The sequence below is a fragment of the Gnatocerus cornutus genome, chromosome 9 (assembly GCF_029298725.1).
Source record: "Gnatocerus cornutus isolate USDA-ARS CGAHR chromosome 9, icGnaCorn1.1, whole genome shotgun sequence".
Taxonomy (NCBI): domain Eukaryota; kingdom Metazoa; phylum Arthropoda; class Insecta; order Coleoptera; family Tenebrionidae; genus Gnatocerus; species Gnatocerus cornutus.
In genome coordinates this window covers 7,572,864-7,590,325 of record NC_142241.1, presented here as the reverse complement: position 1 = coordinate 7,590,325, position 17,462 = coordinate 7,572,864, and the positions used below count along the sequence as shown (strand labels likewise).

The 17,462-nt window shown below is 41.0% G+C and overlaps 7 protein-coding genes across 12 annotated transcripts; 4 read left to right on the top strand and 3 right to left on the bottom strand.

The window, feature by feature from the left end:
* The first annotated feature begins 32 nt into the window (after nt 1-32).
* On the top strand, nt 33-2,086 carry RNaseX25 (Ribonuclease X25). Of its 2 annotated transcripts, none has more exons than XM_088046566.1 (2): nt 33-205; nt 262-2,086. In XM_088046566.1, exons 1-2 carry the CDS (start codon nt 159-161, stop codon nt 1,091-1,093), a joined length of 879 nt encoding a protein of 292 aa, XP_087902692.1. In that variant the 5' UTR covers nt 33-158; the 3' UTR covers nt 1,094-2,086. The 2 variants fall into 2 exon arrangements, with proteins under 2 accessions (XP_087902692.1, XP_087902691.1); XM_088046565.1 differs by having other exon boundaries at nt 34-205; nt 250-2,086.
* A 249-nt stretch (nt 2,087-2,335) lies between these two features.
* On the bottom strand, nt 2,336-3,660 carry LOC148168457 (UBX domain-containing protein 1-like). The gene is made up of 4 exons (XM_088046564.1): nt 3,538-3,660; nt 3,251-3,486; nt 2,611-3,207; nt 2,336-2,561 (listed from the first exon to the last, which is right to left on the bottom strand). Exons 1-4 carry the CDS (start codon nt 3,588-3,590, stop codon nt 2,521-2,523), a joined length of 927 nt encoding a protein of 308 aa, XP_087902690.1. The 5' UTR covers nt 3,591-3,660; the 3' UTR covers nt 2,336-2,520.
* Nucleotides 3,661-3,957: 297 nt separating this feature from the next.
* On the bottom strand, nt 3,958-5,451 carry LOC148168456 (caspase-6-like). Its single transcript, XM_088046557.1, has 3 exons — nt 5,171-5,451; nt 4,967-5,123; nt 3,958-4,922 (listed from the first exon to the last, which is right to left on the bottom strand). The coding sequence occupies exons 1-3, from the start codon at nt 5,303-5,305 to the stop codon at nt 4,045-4,047; spliced, it is 1,170 nt and encodes a 389-aa protein (XP_087902683.1). The 5' UTR covers nt 5,306-5,451; the 3' UTR covers nt 3,958-4,044.
* A 23-nt stretch (nt 5,452-5,474) lies between these two features.
* Nucleotides 5,475-9,247, top strand: 5PtaseI (inositol polyphosphate-5-phosphatase A). 3 transcript variants are annotated; one of them, XM_088046553.1, is made up of 8 exons: nt 5,480-5,964; nt 6,014-6,244; nt 6,290-6,457; nt 6,509-6,766; nt 6,816-6,980; nt 7,380-7,622; nt 7,817-8,375; nt 8,581-9,247. In XM_088046553.1, the coding sequence occupies exons 1-8, from the start codon at nt 5,902-5,904 to the stop codon at nt 8,724-8,726; spliced, it is 1,833 nt and encodes a 610-aa protein (XP_087902679.1). In that variant the 5' UTR covers nt 5,480-5,901; the 3' UTR covers nt 8,727-9,247. The 3 variants fall into 3 exon arrangements, with proteins under 3 accessions (XP_087902677.1, XP_087902679.1, XP_087902678.1); XM_088046552.1 differs by having other exon boundaries at nt 5,503-5,964; nt 7,817-7,853; XM_088046551.1 differs by having other exon boundaries at nt 5,475-5,964; nt 7,817-8,674.
* LOC148168454 (vesicular integral-membrane protein VIP36) lies at nt 9,022-10,789 on the bottom strand. The gene is made up of 6 exons (XM_088046563.1): nt 10,456-10,789; nt 10,293-10,408; nt 10,043-10,240; nt 9,830-9,992; nt 9,615-9,781; nt 9,022-9,567 (listed from the first exon to the last, which is right to left on the bottom strand). The coding sequence occupies exons 1-6, from the start codon at nt 10,568-10,570 to the stop codon at nt 9,352-9,354; spliced, it is 975 nt and encodes a 324-aa protein (XP_087902689.1). The 5' UTR covers nt 10,571-10,789; the 3' UTR covers nt 9,022-9,351.
* Nucleotides 10,790-10,848: 59 nt separating this feature from the next.
* Nucleotides 10,849-14,772, top strand: Tsf2 (transferrin 2). Of its 2 annotated transcripts, XM_088046549.1 has the most exons (11): nt 10,849-11,025; nt 11,118-11,162; nt 11,242-11,420; nt 11,468-11,743; nt 11,791-12,085; nt 12,135-12,967; nt 13,018-13,182; nt 13,233-13,488; nt 13,537-13,947; nt 13,997-14,168; nt 14,398-14,772. In XM_088046549.1, exons 1-11 carry the CDS (start codon nt 10,953-10,955, stop codon nt 14,615-14,617), a joined length of 2,925 nt encoding a protein of 974 aa, XP_087902675.1. In that variant the 5' UTR covers nt 10,849-10,952; the 3' UTR covers nt 14,618-14,772. The 2 variants fall into 2 exon arrangements, with proteins under 2 accessions (XP_087902675.1, XP_087902674.1); XM_088046548.1 differs by lacking the exon at nt 11,118-11,162 and having other exon boundaries at nt 10,853-11,025.
* nst (phosphoglucomutase 3-like protein nst) lies at nt 14,768-17,455 on the top strand. 2 transcript variants are annotated; one of them, XM_088046555.1, is made up of 7 exons: nt 14,768-14,855; nt 14,912-15,053; nt 15,097-15,167; nt 15,215-15,344; nt 15,583-16,039; nt 16,085-16,524; nt 16,567-17,455. In XM_088046555.1, exons 2-7 carry the CDS (start codon nt 14,950-14,952, stop codon nt 17,021-17,023), a joined length of 1,659 nt encoding a protein of 552 aa, XP_087902681.1. In that variant the 5' UTR covers nt 14,768-14,855; nt 14,912-14,949; the 3' UTR covers nt 17,024-17,455. The 2 variants fall into 2 exon arrangements, with proteins under 2 accessions (XP_087902681.1, XP_087902680.1); XM_088046554.1 differs by having other exon boundaries at nt 14,827-15,053.
* Nucleotides 17,456-17,462: the final 7 nt, after the last annotated feature.

Here is a 17,462-nt window from a genome sequence, read left to right as displayed (position 1 = left end):
CAGCTGGCGCCCTCTGCGTCATTGACTTGCGTCTGTCAAAATCATATGTCATTTCAAACAATAAAAGAACCAAGGCTGGTTGTTCTACTTCCACTAAACTAAAAAATATGTGAACAAACAACCGAAAACCACCCAATCACTTCAAAATCTAAATTACTATGTTCCACGTTCTAGTGATTGCGTTTTTAGCAACTGTCAACCCATGGTAAGTCCGCTTTCACCAATTTCTTGGTACCCATTATTGCGTAGCACTTCCGATAGTTTATCGCAACGAAAACCAAAACCAACACCGACACCTTATCAAGACTGGGACTACATTCTGTTCAGCCAACGATGGCCAATCACAGGTTGTGCAGAATGGGAAGAAAGAAGCAATCAAAACACTTGCAACTTGCCTCAAGACAACACTACTTGGACTGTCCATGGTTTGTGGCCTACGAAAATTGGGACCACGGGTCCTTTGTTTTGTAATTCGGCGATACATTTCGACCCTGATCAACTCACGCCAATGATGAAGGACCTACAAGAGTACTGGACCAATGTTGAAGCCAACACTAAACTATATTCTTTTTGGAAGCATGAATGGAACAAACACGGGACTTGTGCCGCATCTTTGCCGGTACTTAACAGCGTCACTAATTTTTTCAAACAGGGGCTAAAATGGAATCAAGAATATAAATTATCAGCAATATTGGATAAAAGCAACATTGTTCCCAATTCTGAAGGCTACAATATCAGTGATGTATACAACGCTGTGAAGACAGCGACAGGGAAAAATCCCGAAATACAATGCGTGGTTGATGGTAAGACCAAACAGAGTCTCATCAGTGAGATTCGGTTGTGTTTTGATAAAAATTTAGATATTATTGATTGTAATGTCAAGTCATTGGAAGGTAACATTTTAAGTAATTGTAATGGAGAGAAAAGCGTAATGTATTTGTCCACTGTTCCTAACAACACTGAGGAAATCCTGAGAGATGTTTATTTTGACGAAGAACCAAACCTGGGGGAGTGCTTGGAGTACTTTAACTTACAAGGACAACTCCTGAGATTGTACAGTGTGATCAAGTTTGTAATGTGGTTCACTTTATAAACAGGTAGTACAACTGACGTCACAGTAAAGTTAGCAGAATAGTTTTAATTTAGTTCCAATTTAACTGTAGTTTTTACTTGTCCAGTCACTTGAAAGGTAGAGCCGTTGGTTAATTTCTGAGGAACCAAAATAATAGTACCGTTTCTGTGAAAATAACGACAGGCTCCATCTTTAAATTGACTCTACAGGCCAGTCATATTTTTTATCATTTTGTAACATTCATGAAGTTACAAAAACAATTGAAACACAGTTTAGTTTTCGACAGTCTTGTAAGAATTTTGATTTTTTTTCGCCACAATTATAAATGTTAAAGTAACTCCCATGTTTTCTGTGATTGTAAAATGAGATTGAACTCATCTTTCTTTTTGCCTTGCCGACTGGCCTATTTAGTTAATTCCTGTGGAAAATAAAAATAATTTTCTACGTAAATAACTAAAAGATTCACTTTTAAACTGATCGTACGAATTGGGATATAAGTGCACGAAGTTGGTGTTTACGAAAAAAAAAAGTTTTATCGGTCGTGAACCCACCTTTGTTTCTATATCCTAAACATATCTAAATGTAACAGGGTTTTGCCCTCTGCACGGTAAAATAAATGTCCCTAGAGTAGACAACATTCCACCAGTTCTCTGTGTTATTCTAAATGTGATCCCAATTTTATCAATAAAATTGGAGATAGATAAAACCCCATGTGGCATTTCTAGGGTCATGAAACCAACTCTGTGTTATTTGTGTGACAAAGACGTCAAATCTACGCAGTTCTCTTTTTCAACGACTAATTTTACCGTAATTTAGGTTAGTTTGTAAATTTGGGTATATACACTGGTGATGGGAATACGTAGTCTGAGCTTTAATTTGTATATTTTGAAGGAATATTTTGCCTGAATTCTTTGCCGTTTTTTGCCTGATTATAATGCTCAAACGCTTCCTTCAAAATGTTGGAATTATCTGTACACGTGTTGCAATGTAGATAATAAATTATGTTGGCTATCAGTCTTATGTTTTGCTTAAACATCGGTTTTCCGGCAAAAAACGTCATTTTCGCGTCATGTCGCTGAAATGAAGGCCCAGGAAGGTCATAATCAGTCATTTTAATTTAGTTTTTTTATTAGTTACTCAACGAAAAAAACAAATAAATGAAAAATATTACTGATCCCTCTTTGTGCTAGTTTAATAGAACCTTATCTACAATTTAAAAATAATTTCGAGGTCAACAAAAGTTTGGGTAATGAAATGACCACGTTTAAAATGACAATACAATATGAAAAATTTATTATTTATATTGTACAGATTTAAATTTAGCAATAATTGTGGTCTCTGGCGCGTAAAAGATGTTTAGCTGTCAGATACTTACATATTCAATATCCCAAGGAGTATCTCTTATTACCAAATAAAAAAAGCTACAGTAAGCTCGCATCGGAAATACTTTATGACTTAGAAACGATAAGAGTAGCTCGAGGACCCAAACCTGCGAAAAACGTTTTTTTTTTCTTATTTTTTCAATTTAAGATTTTTACCCAATGTTTCCAAAGGTACGTCGTAATCCTCAGGCCCAAAAACCTTCTTAGGATAATTCGTCATGAGACTAAACGGCCCGTCGCCGTCTTTCCTATTCATTTCTATATACAATCTAACTGCAGAAAGGGGCTCCTTGGCACCAAACTTCTGAACAAGCGACGACCCATTCGTTAGCCTAATCTGCAACACCACGTCAGAGTAATTGGCTTGTGGTTTAGGCGCTTGAGGTTGGGGCTGCGGCGGAGGTTCTTTTGGTGCCTCTGGTTGTCCGGAGAACTTCGCTTTTCTGGCTAACTTGTCTTGTTCAATCTGCTCCATGACTCTCTGTTTAGCCAGTCTTGCTTCTTCCTTCTCTCTCTTTCTTTGCTCTACAAGTTTAATCATCTCAAGTTCCTCGTGTTTCTTCTTCGCTTCTAACAACTCTTTCCCGGATTTGATGCGACTGCGTTCTTTTTCTAGGGCTTCTTGTTTTTCTCGCGCTTCTCGGTCGAGGCGGCGCTGTTTCAACTTTGCTTCAATTTTCGCGAGTTGTTCCTTCTTTTCATCCTCAGTAAGAGGCTTCTTTTCTTCCGTTGACTCCGAGAAGTTGCCGTGACCTGTAAAAGTGTGTTATTGCGTTCTTTAACAGGGGGGCTCAACCTGATTTGGTGGCATGAAACTCCACTTCATCTTGGCTTTTAAACAATTTGCCACAATCGTCGCATTTAATCGATCTAACTACTTGGCTTTCTCCACTGCTTTCGTCGCTAGGCTTTGGATCCTCTTGGGGGGGCTGCGCGGGTTGTTGAACGTCTCCAAGTTCTTCTTCGTGAGACAACAGCCAGTCCATGCAAGTTTGGATGTCTTCAGTACCTGTTTTCGTCACCGCCAACTCTCTAAAAGGGGCTATTAAAAGACAAGAGTACGAAATTAGGGGGTTTACTTACGCTCGCTCTTTGGTGAAGCCCATTTCCACCAGGGTGTCTATAACGCCAGACATTTTTCAAGGGGGCATGACAACACCGGTGTATGGGTATTCTGTCAAATTGCGCAACATCGGGAAAGAGCGCTAAATTTAAATCTGAAGTTATTATCACGTTTTGTGATGAAGATAGTTTAACAACTCGTGAGGTTTTAGTGGTAAAGGACTTAGTTGCTGTTGTCAATAGTTCTAAGGGGTAGAAAATGAAAAAAAGGGTCTCAGAAAAATTTTATGAGCATTTTTTAATCAAGTTTTTTAATGGCGTAAATCTCACTAGCAATTTAAGAAGAAAAACCCTAGGGTGTGGTGGCGCCATCTTCTGAGTCAACTCATTTTAAACTTAAAATAAATAAAATTGGATTATGAAAGCAAAACGGCCCACAAAAACGTGGCTAAAAATATAATTTATTAAGTTTTAGTAACAATAATTGCACTTAGTTGCTAGGAATGTTATTTGAGCGTTATATAAGCGTCAGGTCGTTTCTTCCAACTGTTTAGGCTGTCCATCCTCCTCATACAGCCCTGGATGGAGGTAACACTTCTTAAAAGCGATATTCTGAAAAGTTGAAGTCTGTTGAGTACCTTGAGTCGTATCTTTGAGCACCCAAGGCAGTGACGACATCACTTCCAGTTCTTCATCAACTTTCCTGAGCAAGGATTCAACATCCATGTCATAAGCAAACTCCATAAAAACCTTGCAAAGGAGCTGTATATACCAAGATCCCTTTACTGTATTTCTATGAGCACCAAACCCTTTCATGGACGGGTGACAAATAAGCATATCACTATACGTCCGTTGTACTTGTCTTAAAATAGCATCAGTCATGGTCCCCTCATTCACAGGCTTCTTCAAAACAGTCCTACAAAAGTGAAAAATGAAAATTTTCGGTTTTTTCCTGAACAGAGGACAATTTTCATTGTTAAAAAGATCCGTGACATGGTCTTCCACGACGTATTTATTGTCGGTGCCCAAAACCACAGTCTCATTGTTGACAACAATTCCATGGCTCATTATCACTACAATTCCAATGTCAGGTGGTGGTTTATCTTCAGGTTTATACTGAGCAAATTTCTGGGCCTCATCGTGGATTTCCTTGGCGGCGAGGTCAGTGAAGGAAAAAACAGAGAGCCCCATTTTCATGAATAATTCTTTAAGATTTTGTTCGTCGGCATGTGCGCCGTGTCTTTCATCTTGTTCTTCCGAAAATTTAATATTATTGATCATTAGAACGTGACCACGGTTTTTTGAGCGTGTTGTGTAAAAGGCAGTCTTGTTATGTTCAGCGGTGTCGTAGAACTGCGTCGAAAATCGCACGCTAACGGCGATGTCAAGGGGGTGTATGCTGGGGCCTGAAAATTAAATTCAATACCGTGAAACCACACGTAGGACTAACCTTGGATTATTATCTGTAGCTTGTTCTCTAAAACATCAGCGAGGCTGATGTAGTTATTGTGACGTAAACCCTCGACGAGGGCCGGAAAGACATTCGCTGTCTCACATTTCAAGAGTTGGAATAGAATTCTGCGGTTCTTGTGAAACGTGTCTTCTTCCTGAAATTGAAGGTTAGAAGTGTTTGGGGTTGGAAAAAGGAGCTTACCGGTGAGACCTCGTCCAAGGCGTCCATGCTGATACCTCCTTTTTTGACCATATATTCTAATACACTCTCTAGATCGCATTCTTGGACTAGACGCGGAAAATACTTGTAAATTAGATCTTTTTGTTCGGGCAGCATTGAGCACAAAACAATTAAAACGGTGAAAAAAAAAACAAAATAAAGACGAACACCAACACCACCGGTCTGCGTACCTAACCTAAAACTAAAAGTGACAGACGTCACTGTCAAGTGTCAATCTCAGCTGATTATCAAATTTTGGTTTGAGGGAGACTTTGAAGGTGCTAAGACCGCTCTGTGTTTTATTATGGTAAAATTTGGAGTCCTATAATTAGATTGGTTTTACTTTCAACTGTTTTGCCAATCGGGTTGGTCATTGCCCCGTGACATAACCTCAACTGTCAGTTTTTGGGGGGCCCAAAAATCGATTTCGAGGATAATCCTGTCGGCCATGGTGTCAATTTTTGCATCACTTCTCCGTGAAAAGAAAACAAATCAATAAACTTTGGTTCCGAGACGCGCAGGCGCGTCTATCCCGACAAAACATCAATTTGACACAGTGTAAATTCGGAATTATAAAAATAGATTTACCTCAAACTCGGCGTCTAATAAAAATGTGTGAGAGTGTGACTGTGAATTCGTCCAAACTAACAAAATGTACGTACTGCAAATCCTCTAATACGGAAAACGCTTGAGTGTCAGAAACTAGTCTAAAAATGGGTTCGCCGTCAATTCAGGCTCTTCTAGTCACTGCGAATGTGGGCTCAATATTCGAAGACGTAAGTCTTGGCGCTTTTTTCATTTCTGTGCTCACTGAAATCATTGCAGCCATCAGAAATGCTCAAGATCTGGACCGAGGAGTTCTTAGCCACTATCTCCAGGTTGGATCCGAAATTCATCGCTTTACACTGTCAGGAAGTCGGTGGGAAAAACTACGAAAACAGTATGAAACATGTAGAGCACTTTGTCAAATTGCTCATGTCCAGTAACGAGTTGAGACTCTTTGACAAAGTTAGAGTCTTCCTAGATGAGGACTACAGCTCTGCTGAGAATTTCACGGTTGGTAATTCTGTTTCAAGTTCATCGTAACCCCTTCTTTTCCAGGCTTTAGGGAATCTTTACTTTATTCATGAGTCCATAGAGAACGCGTTGATTTGGGACTTTAACGACAAAAAATTCGTGCCGGTCCAAGGCCATGAAGTCTTTTCAGGGAACATAGAAGGTGTGGTCTACAAAGAAAAAGCCAAATTCCCTCAGGACTTCTTCCCAGAGGTTCCTCCCTAACTTGTGTTGTCATTTTCAACTTAACCACCTCACTTTTAGTGTAAATGGTCCCGCAAAGGCTTCATGCGGACCCGCTGGTCCCTCAACGGCACCGTCTTGGACCTAATCAACATCCATTTATTTCATGATGCTTCGAATTTTATCGCAATGGAGACGTATCCTTCAGTTTACTGTAAAAATCGCCGCCGCGCTCTTGAACACACTCTTCAAAGATTCCACAATGATGTATACGGCAAGGCGCCGTATTTCGTCTTTGGGGATTTTAATTTTAGGACAGACACCGAAAGTGTTATTAAGGTAGCTCGAAAAATCGAAACAAGACCAGACAGTCAATTATTTATTGCAGAAACTGACGGAAGGGTTGACCAGCACAAGATTGCAGAATAATAAGAATAACGATCATACGAAATTACAGTACGCCAATGAAGAAGAGTTGGTTCTGACAGTCGGAAAGAAAGAATTTAACCATTTGGACCACCAGAAGGTGTTTTTGACTCCATCGCCCACTTGGGTGAGTTGATCAAGTGGGCAGCTGTCAAGAAACGTCACTGACAGATACTAGAAGTCATGTGTAAATTGAGGTTTAATTTGACAATGGGGCGGTGCGTGAGTTTCCTGTCCCATTCTATTTGACTTGTAAGATATTTTTGAAATTTCTTAATCTAAGGTAATGACTATTAATTATGTGTTAACAAGCTAAGTGGAAGGAAACCTTGTAATTATGCAAAATCAAAGTGCTTTCTAACTACAGTAGAACCTCTGACATGCTGAAGACTCAATTAACCCAAGATCACGGTTTCCACCTGACTTCTAATGACTTTTTAACATTCTCAATTAACATCGATAAATTCTAAATTAAATAATTCGGGAGATCAGTGAAAATCAAACTGCTTTTATGCCCCCTTTTCAGCTGAAGATGTTCGACAAGGAGCTTGAAGCCTTCGACGAGTACCTCCTCGAATATCCCATCAGTTTCCCTCCATCTTATCCCTTTGAAGAGAAAATTTCCCAAGCGCGCAGCTACATGCAAACTCGCTGCCCCGCTTGGTGCGACCGTGTCCTCCTAAGCCATACTGCCAAACAGTTAGTGAACGAAGAAGATCGCGTCGAGTACGGCCTCATCGGTTTAGATACTTGCATGGGAGACCACAAGGTAACTGTCTCATACAACCCCTTTCCTAGTCCCCATATCATTTCTTTTCTTTATGATTATGCAGCCAGTTTTTCTGGATTTTCAATTGGTAACCCAATAAGGTATCTTTAGTTAGTTTCTCTCCACGAGTCGAGCCCCTGGTTTTCGACTCGTGGCGTTGTAAGCCCACCTTTAGTACGAAATTTTTTTTGCAGCCTGTTTACCTCCGTTTGGAGCTGAAGCCCAACTCAGGTACGATAAAATGTTGCGAGCACGCACCTTACGAATGTTTGCCTGCTACTTGCCAGTGTTGCCAGACTTTCGCTTCCGTAACAATAAACATAGTTGATATGAGCGAATACAGCAGAAGCAGTTACACGAATGTCACAATCGATTCGAAATTATTACACGAACCGATCACAAGAGATATGTTGTCGCATGAACCTTACACCCCGGAAAGTACAGAGTCGCGTTCGCCGGCAATCGACAAAGGCGAACCAAAGAACCAAGTTTCGGCAGCCCAATTAAAGCGCCGTTTAGAGTATATCTTGAGTTTGGAACGCAAGTTCCCAATGACGAGGTCGGTGTCGGCGAACGTAGACCTGAGAAGTTCCAACGAACACTTTTTTCGAACGCGAGCCATGTCGGAAGTGCCTAAAGGAAGGAAGATGCGATTGATTTCGACGGCGAGCGCCAGTTCTATTCATAGGTTGCAAAGCCATCACAGTTCTTCAGATGAAGATTGGTACGAATATGACGAAGATGAGAGTAAGTGCATAGAGGTAGAGTCTGACAAGAAGTCGGAGGTGTCGGAGAATATCAGGATAGAGAAAAACGAGAAGAAAAAGAGCAAAAACAGTTGTTGTAGTGTTATGTAGTTTTTTTTTTTTTTGATTTAGTGCTTGTGTTTTGAGAAGTGCACGCTTTGTTGTTGTAGATGTTTGCTCAATTTTTGTATTAACAGTTGTTTTTTGAACAGGCCTGACCTTAAGTGCGAGGACTAGTGTAAAAATTAATGACACTAAAGTGACGAAAGTTCAAGATAAATTGGATCCCTGCACGAGATACATTTACATCCAAAATATTGATAATCCCGTCAAGATATTTAGAGAAACCGCCGTTTAGTAATCACGGGCATCACTTCACCCACATTTATGTAGTTAATGCCAAAACTTGCCAATGGTATTTGAAAAGACATCATTAAGGGTAATTTACAGGTGTTTTTGAAAGTCTTTACGTTATGTTATGGCTGTGTCGGTAACTGTAATCTGTAATTTCCCCACGTAAGAATTTATACTTTCTCAAGCCCCGCTAGATGTAAGAATTCGGTGTGAGATATTGGATGTCGTAACGTCGGCCGATTAATGTACTTATTAATGCAGAGCCCTTAAAACAAAACCTTAAATGTACTAGTCACGAATACTTAAAAAAAAATTATTTAATTTTTTGTTTACAAATCACATTTTTATACATAGGTATATAAGTATAAAATTGGACAAATTCAAACCAAATGTGTAACAGTGGGAAAAGTAGGCTGCACAACCGTGGGCATACTTTCTTTAGTCAGTCATTTTAGTCATTCATGTTTTCTTAATGTTGTAACTGTTGTAACATTATAAACAAAAAATATAAATATTTGAATGGTTTCTACGATTATTTACACCTTAACAACATTGGGGAGCCACAAACCAACGTAAAAAAAAAACAAAATTCAGTCAAGAAAAAAGGTAGAAAGCGAACCGTGTAGACTTTAATAAAATCTCTTCATTTTCTTTTCGTGATGCTTCTGATAAAACATGATCCCTATCACCACGCACGCCACCACCGCTATGCTCCCGATGAGCATCAGAAAAAACACTTTCACCCCCGAGAGAGATGATGGTTTGGGATCCTCTACATGGTCGCGCGGAGGTTCAAAGAATGTGGCCGATGGTAAAATATTCGATCGATCTTCATCAGATTGAGGCTGAAATCACATTCCTAGAAACAATCCAAACAAACAGTCATTCTTACATCATCAGGTAAATCCAACTCAAACAATCTCACGGACATTATATCGTGGTTGTCTGAGAGGTCGCCAGTTGTCGCCGTCAGCCCCAAATAATACCCAGTAGGAAGTTTTACCCCTTTTACTTGGAAACACTCCTTCCAGGCCGCCTTGTTTTCAATATCAGTAGACACTGTAACAGTAAAAATAGCAACATATTACCATGAAAAATAAAATCAACCTGTGAGTACGTCTTTTTCATATCTAATGGCGATATGGGTGTCGAAATCCAAATTTCTGAACTTCGCCTCGCACCCTGCGAGCTGAGTATGTGTGCCGTCCCGGTCATGGTCATAATGGAGCGTCCCATTATTTACCATGGCAGAAATATAAGGATGTTGGTGCTAAAACTTATTTGATACACAGTCCATCATTGCCGTTTTCGCAAACTTACGTTATGAGGTCCATTGTGATTACTATATGTATCTAAGATAATCGCCAGCCCTTGGAAAAAGTCGTTATTGCCGAAAACGGGGCCCTCCTTCATCCTTTCTTTAGCATACCAAATCGCGAAACCGTCCCCAAACAAGTCTTTTCCTTTCCCATGTACTTTAAACTGTACTTGAAGCTCCCAGTTCCGTACAGTGACAGGCTTTAAATATAACAATGAAAGGGCGAAGGTTACAAATAATATAATGACTTACGACAGAGTTCCACAGCAAACCGATTTTACTTTGGAGGTCTGGAGTCAAACGGATGTAATTGGGAGTCACTATCGTGCTCCCTGTAAAGTGCCAGAAGGGAATTTCGATCCCGGAGCCTTAAAGAAAGAGTGAATCTTACCATATAACCTCACTTTTTACTTACCGTAGTATGGCTTAACAAGAGTATGTTCCCGTTTCAAGAAGTCTTGGGTATTCCATTCTGCGGTTACGTAAGGAAAGTAAATGAAGAGGATAGTGAAAAAATTGATGAAAACCATTGTGGCACTGAAATTACGTTGTTTGCCGGACTCAGGGGTTGACGTATCCAAAATTTGACATTTTGGGATGGCACTGATGGTACCAACATAATCACAAAAAATTACTACATTATTTTACGTTCAAAAAACATAAAAGCAGCGAAATTTCACTCATTTTTAACCACATTTTCGGAATATTTTGAAACTGTGTACAATAATATGCAAACTCCTTCGTTTTAAATTGATTTAATTCATTTAATTATAATGAGTCATCGTTGCCAACGTCATTTTTGGTGGAAAACAGAGATCGCAAATATCCCTATCTCAGTTTGTTGTTGTGGAGTCTGGGCGTGTTTGCTGATTTTTGTTATCAATGTGTTAAGATTTGCATAATCCCAATAAAATGGGTTTTAGAGATAGGACTTATCTTTACTTTTCTCTGTTGATATTTTTTAGCGTGATAGTGATAAGCGCAGGTAATATGATAAAAAAAGGTTAAGGAGGCGGGGTCGTGCATGTTACTCACTTGTTTTCATAACTGTCAATTAGCAACTTCCCATTTTCTCAGTTTCAGCATTTTTCCTAGTCCTCAATCATAACAAAAATAAACAAAGTTAGTATTAACTTCTTTCCATGCATCAATAACAAATTAAATATTCCTGTAGAAGACGCTTGTAACGTTTTTCTTCCAGCGCAAAACTTCTGGAAAATAACCCAATTCGAGAATAAAAAGCCCGTAGACAAACGGATTAAACTCGTGTGGTGCACCATCAGCCGCGCTGAACAACGAAAATGTAACAATTTTGCCATGGCAAATGAAAGAGACAAGATCAGAGTAGGCTACGACGGGTTTAAAATCGAATGCGTCCAAGTAAGATCGTGAGCTTCCTTAGTCCTGGTTTCAATTTGTGTTTTTAGGCCTTTAATAAAGAAGAATGCATGCGCCTCCTTGATCAAGGCAACGCCACAATCACGACTTTGGACGCCGGGGAAGTCTTCAACGGGGGGCGCTTCCACAGTCTCGTCCCGATCGCCCAGGAGGTATTAGAAGGGAAACTACAACACTATTACGCCGTTGCAGTGGTTAAGAAGGGCACTCTTCCTGATGTGCATTCTTTGTTTGACCTGAGAGGAACTCGGGCGTGTTTCGCCGGCGTTGAAAAGTTTGCCGGATGGATTGTCCCTATATATACAGTGTGTATCTCTGAAGAAAAAAATATTGTATTGATTGATATTTGTAGCTCTTGAACGAAGGCGGCATGGAAATCTCGGATTGTAACAACCATGTCAAGTCGGCGACGAAGTACTTCGGACCGTCGTGCGCAGTCAATTGTCTAACAGACAAGTACAATCCCATTGGGGATAACTCAGATAGGTTGTGCCAACTTTGTATAGGAAAAATCCCGGGAGGAAGGTGTAGCAGCTCGGATCCGTACTCAGGATACGAGGGAGCTTTCAGATGTCTCTTAGAAGCCGGTGATATTGCGTTTCTCAAGCATACGACAATTTCAGAGTTGGTAGCAGTGGACGAATTTGGTTAGTACGGTTACCCTTTCATTACCAACTTTTAATGATTCGTTTTCAGTATCAGTCACCAAAGATTCATTTGAGCTATTTTGTAAAGACGGTAGTCGTCGCCCCGTTGATGACTACATGTCTTGTAATTGGGGACGTGTGCCTACCGATGCCGTTGTGACCACATCGGCCACGTCTTTCGAACAAAGGGGGAAATACCAACTGTTTCTAGATAAAGCGGCTAAATTGTATCACCATCAGAACCGTAACAACCCGCAAAATCAGGATCAAAATCAGAATCCCAATCAGGATCCAAATCAGAATCCGTACGACACGAGAGATCCCCAGTACGATCAGAATGGAAACAGGATAAACGACCAGTACGGGACACCGCAGCCCGAATACGACCAGTACGGACAAAGAGTCTCACGGTACAAGCGACAAAACTTTGGGAACTTCGGCGGTCGAGACCAGAACGACAATTATGACCAGTATGGACGCGACAGAAATAATGACCCGTATAGACAAAACAGTGATCGGAATAATGACCCTTCTAGACAAAATGACAATCGGAATAATGACCCTTCTAGACAAAATGACGATCGGAATAATGACCCTTCTAGACAAAATGACGATCGGAATAATGACCCTTATAGACAGAATGATAATCGGTACGGACCGTCAGACAGACCGTATGAACGGGAGCCCCACATTTTCAATAGGGAGCAATACGGGATTAATATAGATCCTTATGAAGACGGCAGCTACAACAGGAATCGGGATCAATTTTACAATAATAATTCCTATCCTGATTATTATGACAACAATAATACGTTTTATGAGATGTTCAGTTTGTTTGAGTCGTCGCCGCGGTACGGCATTCACGGGAATTTGCTCTTCCAGGTAACAAGGGCTTTAAATTTTGGTAATTTTTTACCTGTTTTTATTTCTAGGACTCTGCCCGCAGCATAGCCCCCGTCGACGAGAATCGCCAGACATACTCAGCGTTTTTAGGCAACTCTATGAATGTAATTATGGGAGTACGGAACTGCCCTGTAAACAAGATGACCCTGTGCGTAACGTCCGACATCGAAAAGGACAAATGCGTGAAAATGACAGTAAGTTTTATCCCTCATTATGGTTCCCGCAATTAAAACTCTAATTGTAGACGGCACTAAAAGCCCAACTGTTGAAACCCGAGATGGACTGTTACAAAGCCCATTCCCAGATAAATTGTATGCAAGCAATCAGGTCCGGACTCGCCGACGTCGCTGTTTTAGACCCTAGCGATGTGTACACTGCTGGTTTGAATTTCGATCTGATTCCTTTCATTAGTGAAGTGTACAATTTGAACGAACCAGAAAACTACGTCGTGGCGGTGGCTAAAGAATCGGATCCTGACACTGAACTAACTTATCTCAGAGGTACCAATGAGCCATTTATGTTGATGATTCTTAATCAGATTTTTTTAGGAAAATACACGTGTCATGGGGGAATCAACACAGCTGCTGGTTGGGTGTTCCCTCTCGCTTTCCTTATAAGCAACGGATGGATTCGCCCTTATGGATGTAACAGCATCCGCGCCGCCGCTGAGTACTTCACAAAAAGCTGTGTTCCTGGGGCTATAAGCACCGAGTACAACACAGGAGTCCCTTATGACAACATGTGCGACCTTTGCCACGGCGCTAGTTTCCGTTACTGTCGTCGAGATGCTTCTGAAGATTACTATGGCCACACCGGAGCTTTCAGGTGTTTGGTAGAAGGCGGAGGCCACGTTGCCTTTGTCACGCACACGACAGTGACACAGAACACCGGAGGGAAACGAGAGGAGTGGTGGGCAAGAGATAATTTGAACGACGACTTCGAATTGTTATGTCCGGATGGTAATAAGACGTAATTTAAAGTGGTTGGTTTCTAAAGTGGGAATTTCAGGAACCAGAGCGGAAATTAATGAATATGAGAAGTGCAATTTGGGGAAAGTCAAGGCCAACGCGATCGTTACGAGAGGCGGATACGGATACAATGAGACACACATCAATGCTTTTATTAACTTATTTTTGTATGCCCAGACGTTTTATGGGAGGAGGACCACGGATGAGTTCAGGTGATTATGTGGGGAGGGAAAAAGTGAAGACTTTAATTACAAAGTGTTTCTAGCACGGGTCGATTTCAAGATAAGTTGCGTCGACGTAACTCAACTTGAAATCATCCGGTTGGGAACCAATGCGTTTGTGTTATTTATGTACTCGAGATATCAATAGAATGCAGCCTTTGAAGATATAAATACATATAACTAAAACCACTATTTATGACGACAATGACGCCTTTAATAGTTTCAGCATGTTCTCGTCCAAGCCACCCTACACAGATTTGATATTCCAAGACGCGACAACCCAATTGAAGGTCATTCATCCCACGAAGCGTCATTACGCCGAGTATTTGGGGAGCGATTTCCTGAGGGCTCGCAGGATAGTCGATTGTCACGCAGGAAGCGCCTCGATAAGTGCCTCCGTTTTAGCGAGTATTCTCGCGCTTGTTATTATTAGATTATAGGTCTTTTTATTATTTTTTTTATACAATTTTTTGTACAAATCGAAATTCCGTCCATGTTTTAATTACGTTAATCTCCGTCCGCATATCTTATCATTCCGGCGAAAACAAATGTACTTTTATGTATATGACGTAAATAAGAATTTTACAAGAAGAAATGAATAGTCATTGACCACTCCTGTATCCCTCAGTATAAGTGAAAGTTAATTGAAATTCATTTAGACGCTATGAACTTCGAATGGTATACTTTATTAGTCATCGTCTCACTCCTTCTCTCTCACACCCGTTCCCTTCCAGAAAAGGTGTCACCATTCTCTCAAGTGGTTTTTATCAGCATGGCAAATAATAGTTACAGAACCGTGTACGCCTTCGCTAGAGAAATGCATCCTAAAACGGTTAAAACCGATATACAATATGGAACTGCCGGATTCCGCACAAAGTAAGTAAATTCTTTGAGGTTATGTCATCCTTAATTACCGTAGGGCTTCCAACTTGGGGTATGTTATGTACCGAATGGGGTTGCTTGCGGTCTTACGTGCCAGATACAAGCGAGGTAAGTAAAAATCTGAAAAAAGGTTTTTTTTAATTGAGGGGTTGTAGGCGTTATCGGGGTAATGATCACTGCATCGCATAACCCTGAGCCCGACAATGGGGTGAAGTTAGTGGATCCGAAGGGAGAAATGCTGGAGCAAAGTTGGGAAAAATGGGCCACGAAATTTGCCAATGTTGGGTGAGTTAGGGGTGGCGGAAGTCGTAAATCGGCTGTAAATAAAACAAAATGAGTGATGTTGGCCATATGCTGGGTGAAAGTCACGATTTTGGAATGCGTGCCAAGATTACGGCGATAAATAAGGGAGATTAGATTGCGGAGATTTGCCAGATTTTCCTAATTGTTTTGAATGGAATTTTTGGGAAAGTTTGCCGCGCACTCAGTGCCAAAAATGCCACTTTTCCTTTCCACTTTTCAGTGATGACCAGCTTGAAGAGACAATCAACGAAATAATCAAAGAATATGACATCCCTATGACTGACCGGGTGGAGATCGTCATCGGAAAAGACACGCGTCCGAGTAGCCCAAGTCTTGCCAAGTCTCTAATGGATGGTGTCCTCGCCTTGGCTGGAAAACCCGTCGATTATGGCATCGTAACCACACCCCAATTACACTACTTCGTCGTTTGTAAGAACACGAATCGTAGATACGGCCTACCGACTGAAGAAGGCTACTACCGTAAATTAACAGGAGCCTTCTTAAAACTTCGCGGGGAAACAACCACCAACGGAAATTACACAAATCGACTTTTATACGACGGGGCGAACGGTGTGGGGGCGAAAAAAATCAAATTTTTCCAAGAACTACTAGGAAATGGGCTTAAAATCGAAATGTTCAACGACGCCATCATCGGTTCCGGCAAACTAAACTACATGGTAAGTGTGGAGAAATTGTCATATAGTTTCTCATGTTTGGTTTAGTGTGGTGCCGACTACGTCAAATCGCAACAACAGTTTCCCACTGGGGTCCCCGTGGAGGCGAATGTACGTTGTTGTTCCGTGGATGGCGACGCTGATAGGCTAATTTATTACTACATGGACGAAAACAACGGATTCCATTTACTGGACGGGGACCGAATGGCGACTTTAATCGCTGGTTATCTAAAAGAAGTCCTGGAAAAGACCGGAATTGATCTCAACTTAGGTTTAGTTCAAACAGCCTACGCTAACGGCGCATCGACTGAATATATCACTAAAAAACTCCGAGTTCCGGTGGCCTGTGTGTCCACCGGAGTCAAGCATTTACACCACAAAGCCCTAGATTACGACATCGGGGTTTATTTCGAAGCCAACGGTCATGGAACCGTCATCTTCAGCACCAACGCCAAAGACAAGTTAAAAGAGACCGCGAAGAATAGCAGGTATACTTTTCAACAATAATAAACAAATTCACGTCTTTTCAGCATTTCAGACGAGCGGCGACAAGCGGCTGAAGCTCTCTTGAACCTCATCGACCTCATCAACGAGACTGTAGGCGACGCCATTTCCGACATGCTCTTGATAGAAACGATTCTCCACGCTAAAGGCTGGGATATCCAACAATGGGAAGAAGCCTATACTGATCTTCCCAATCGCCTGATGAAAGTCAGCGTGCAAGATCGAAACGTAATCACGACGACCGATGCTGAACGGATATGCGTCACTCCCGAAGGCCTACAACAAGAAATCGACGCTTTGGTAGCTAAATACAAGAAAGGACGTTCTTTTGTTCGAGCTTCCGGTACTGAAGACATTGTCAGAGTATATGCGGAAGCAGCAACAAGAGACGAAGCCGATCAGTTGGCGGCAAAAGTCGCTGAAAAAGTACACGAACTGGCCGGGGGCACCGGAAGTCTACCGGAATTGAATCATGTGCAATAAATGTTTTTATAAACGATTTTGTTACCTTATCATATTATTTATTGATATGTTGTGTCCAGGAGCGGGCTCCAAGTTTGTTTCCTATGGATCCTCTGAAATGTGCCATACAGGTGCTCCAAAATACGTACTCTCTAAATGGCACTAAAGAGTGCGATTACCTAACTCCGCACACTGTCTTGCCTTATTAATTAAGTAGAGGCTGAGCCTCTTTTTATGTACAACATTTCAAATATAGTGGCTTTAATTAATTGTGTACTTAAACTCACAACGGCCATTTTATACCCAATCATCGCTAGAGTTGTAAGCATTCCATTAGATGTGTAATTAGACGGAATTGGGTAATTTTGTTCGACACTTGATTGTTTACGCCACGAAATAAACAATGGACAGCTTATATGATTTCATAACTTTTAATAAAAGATTTATGTACAAGCTTTGT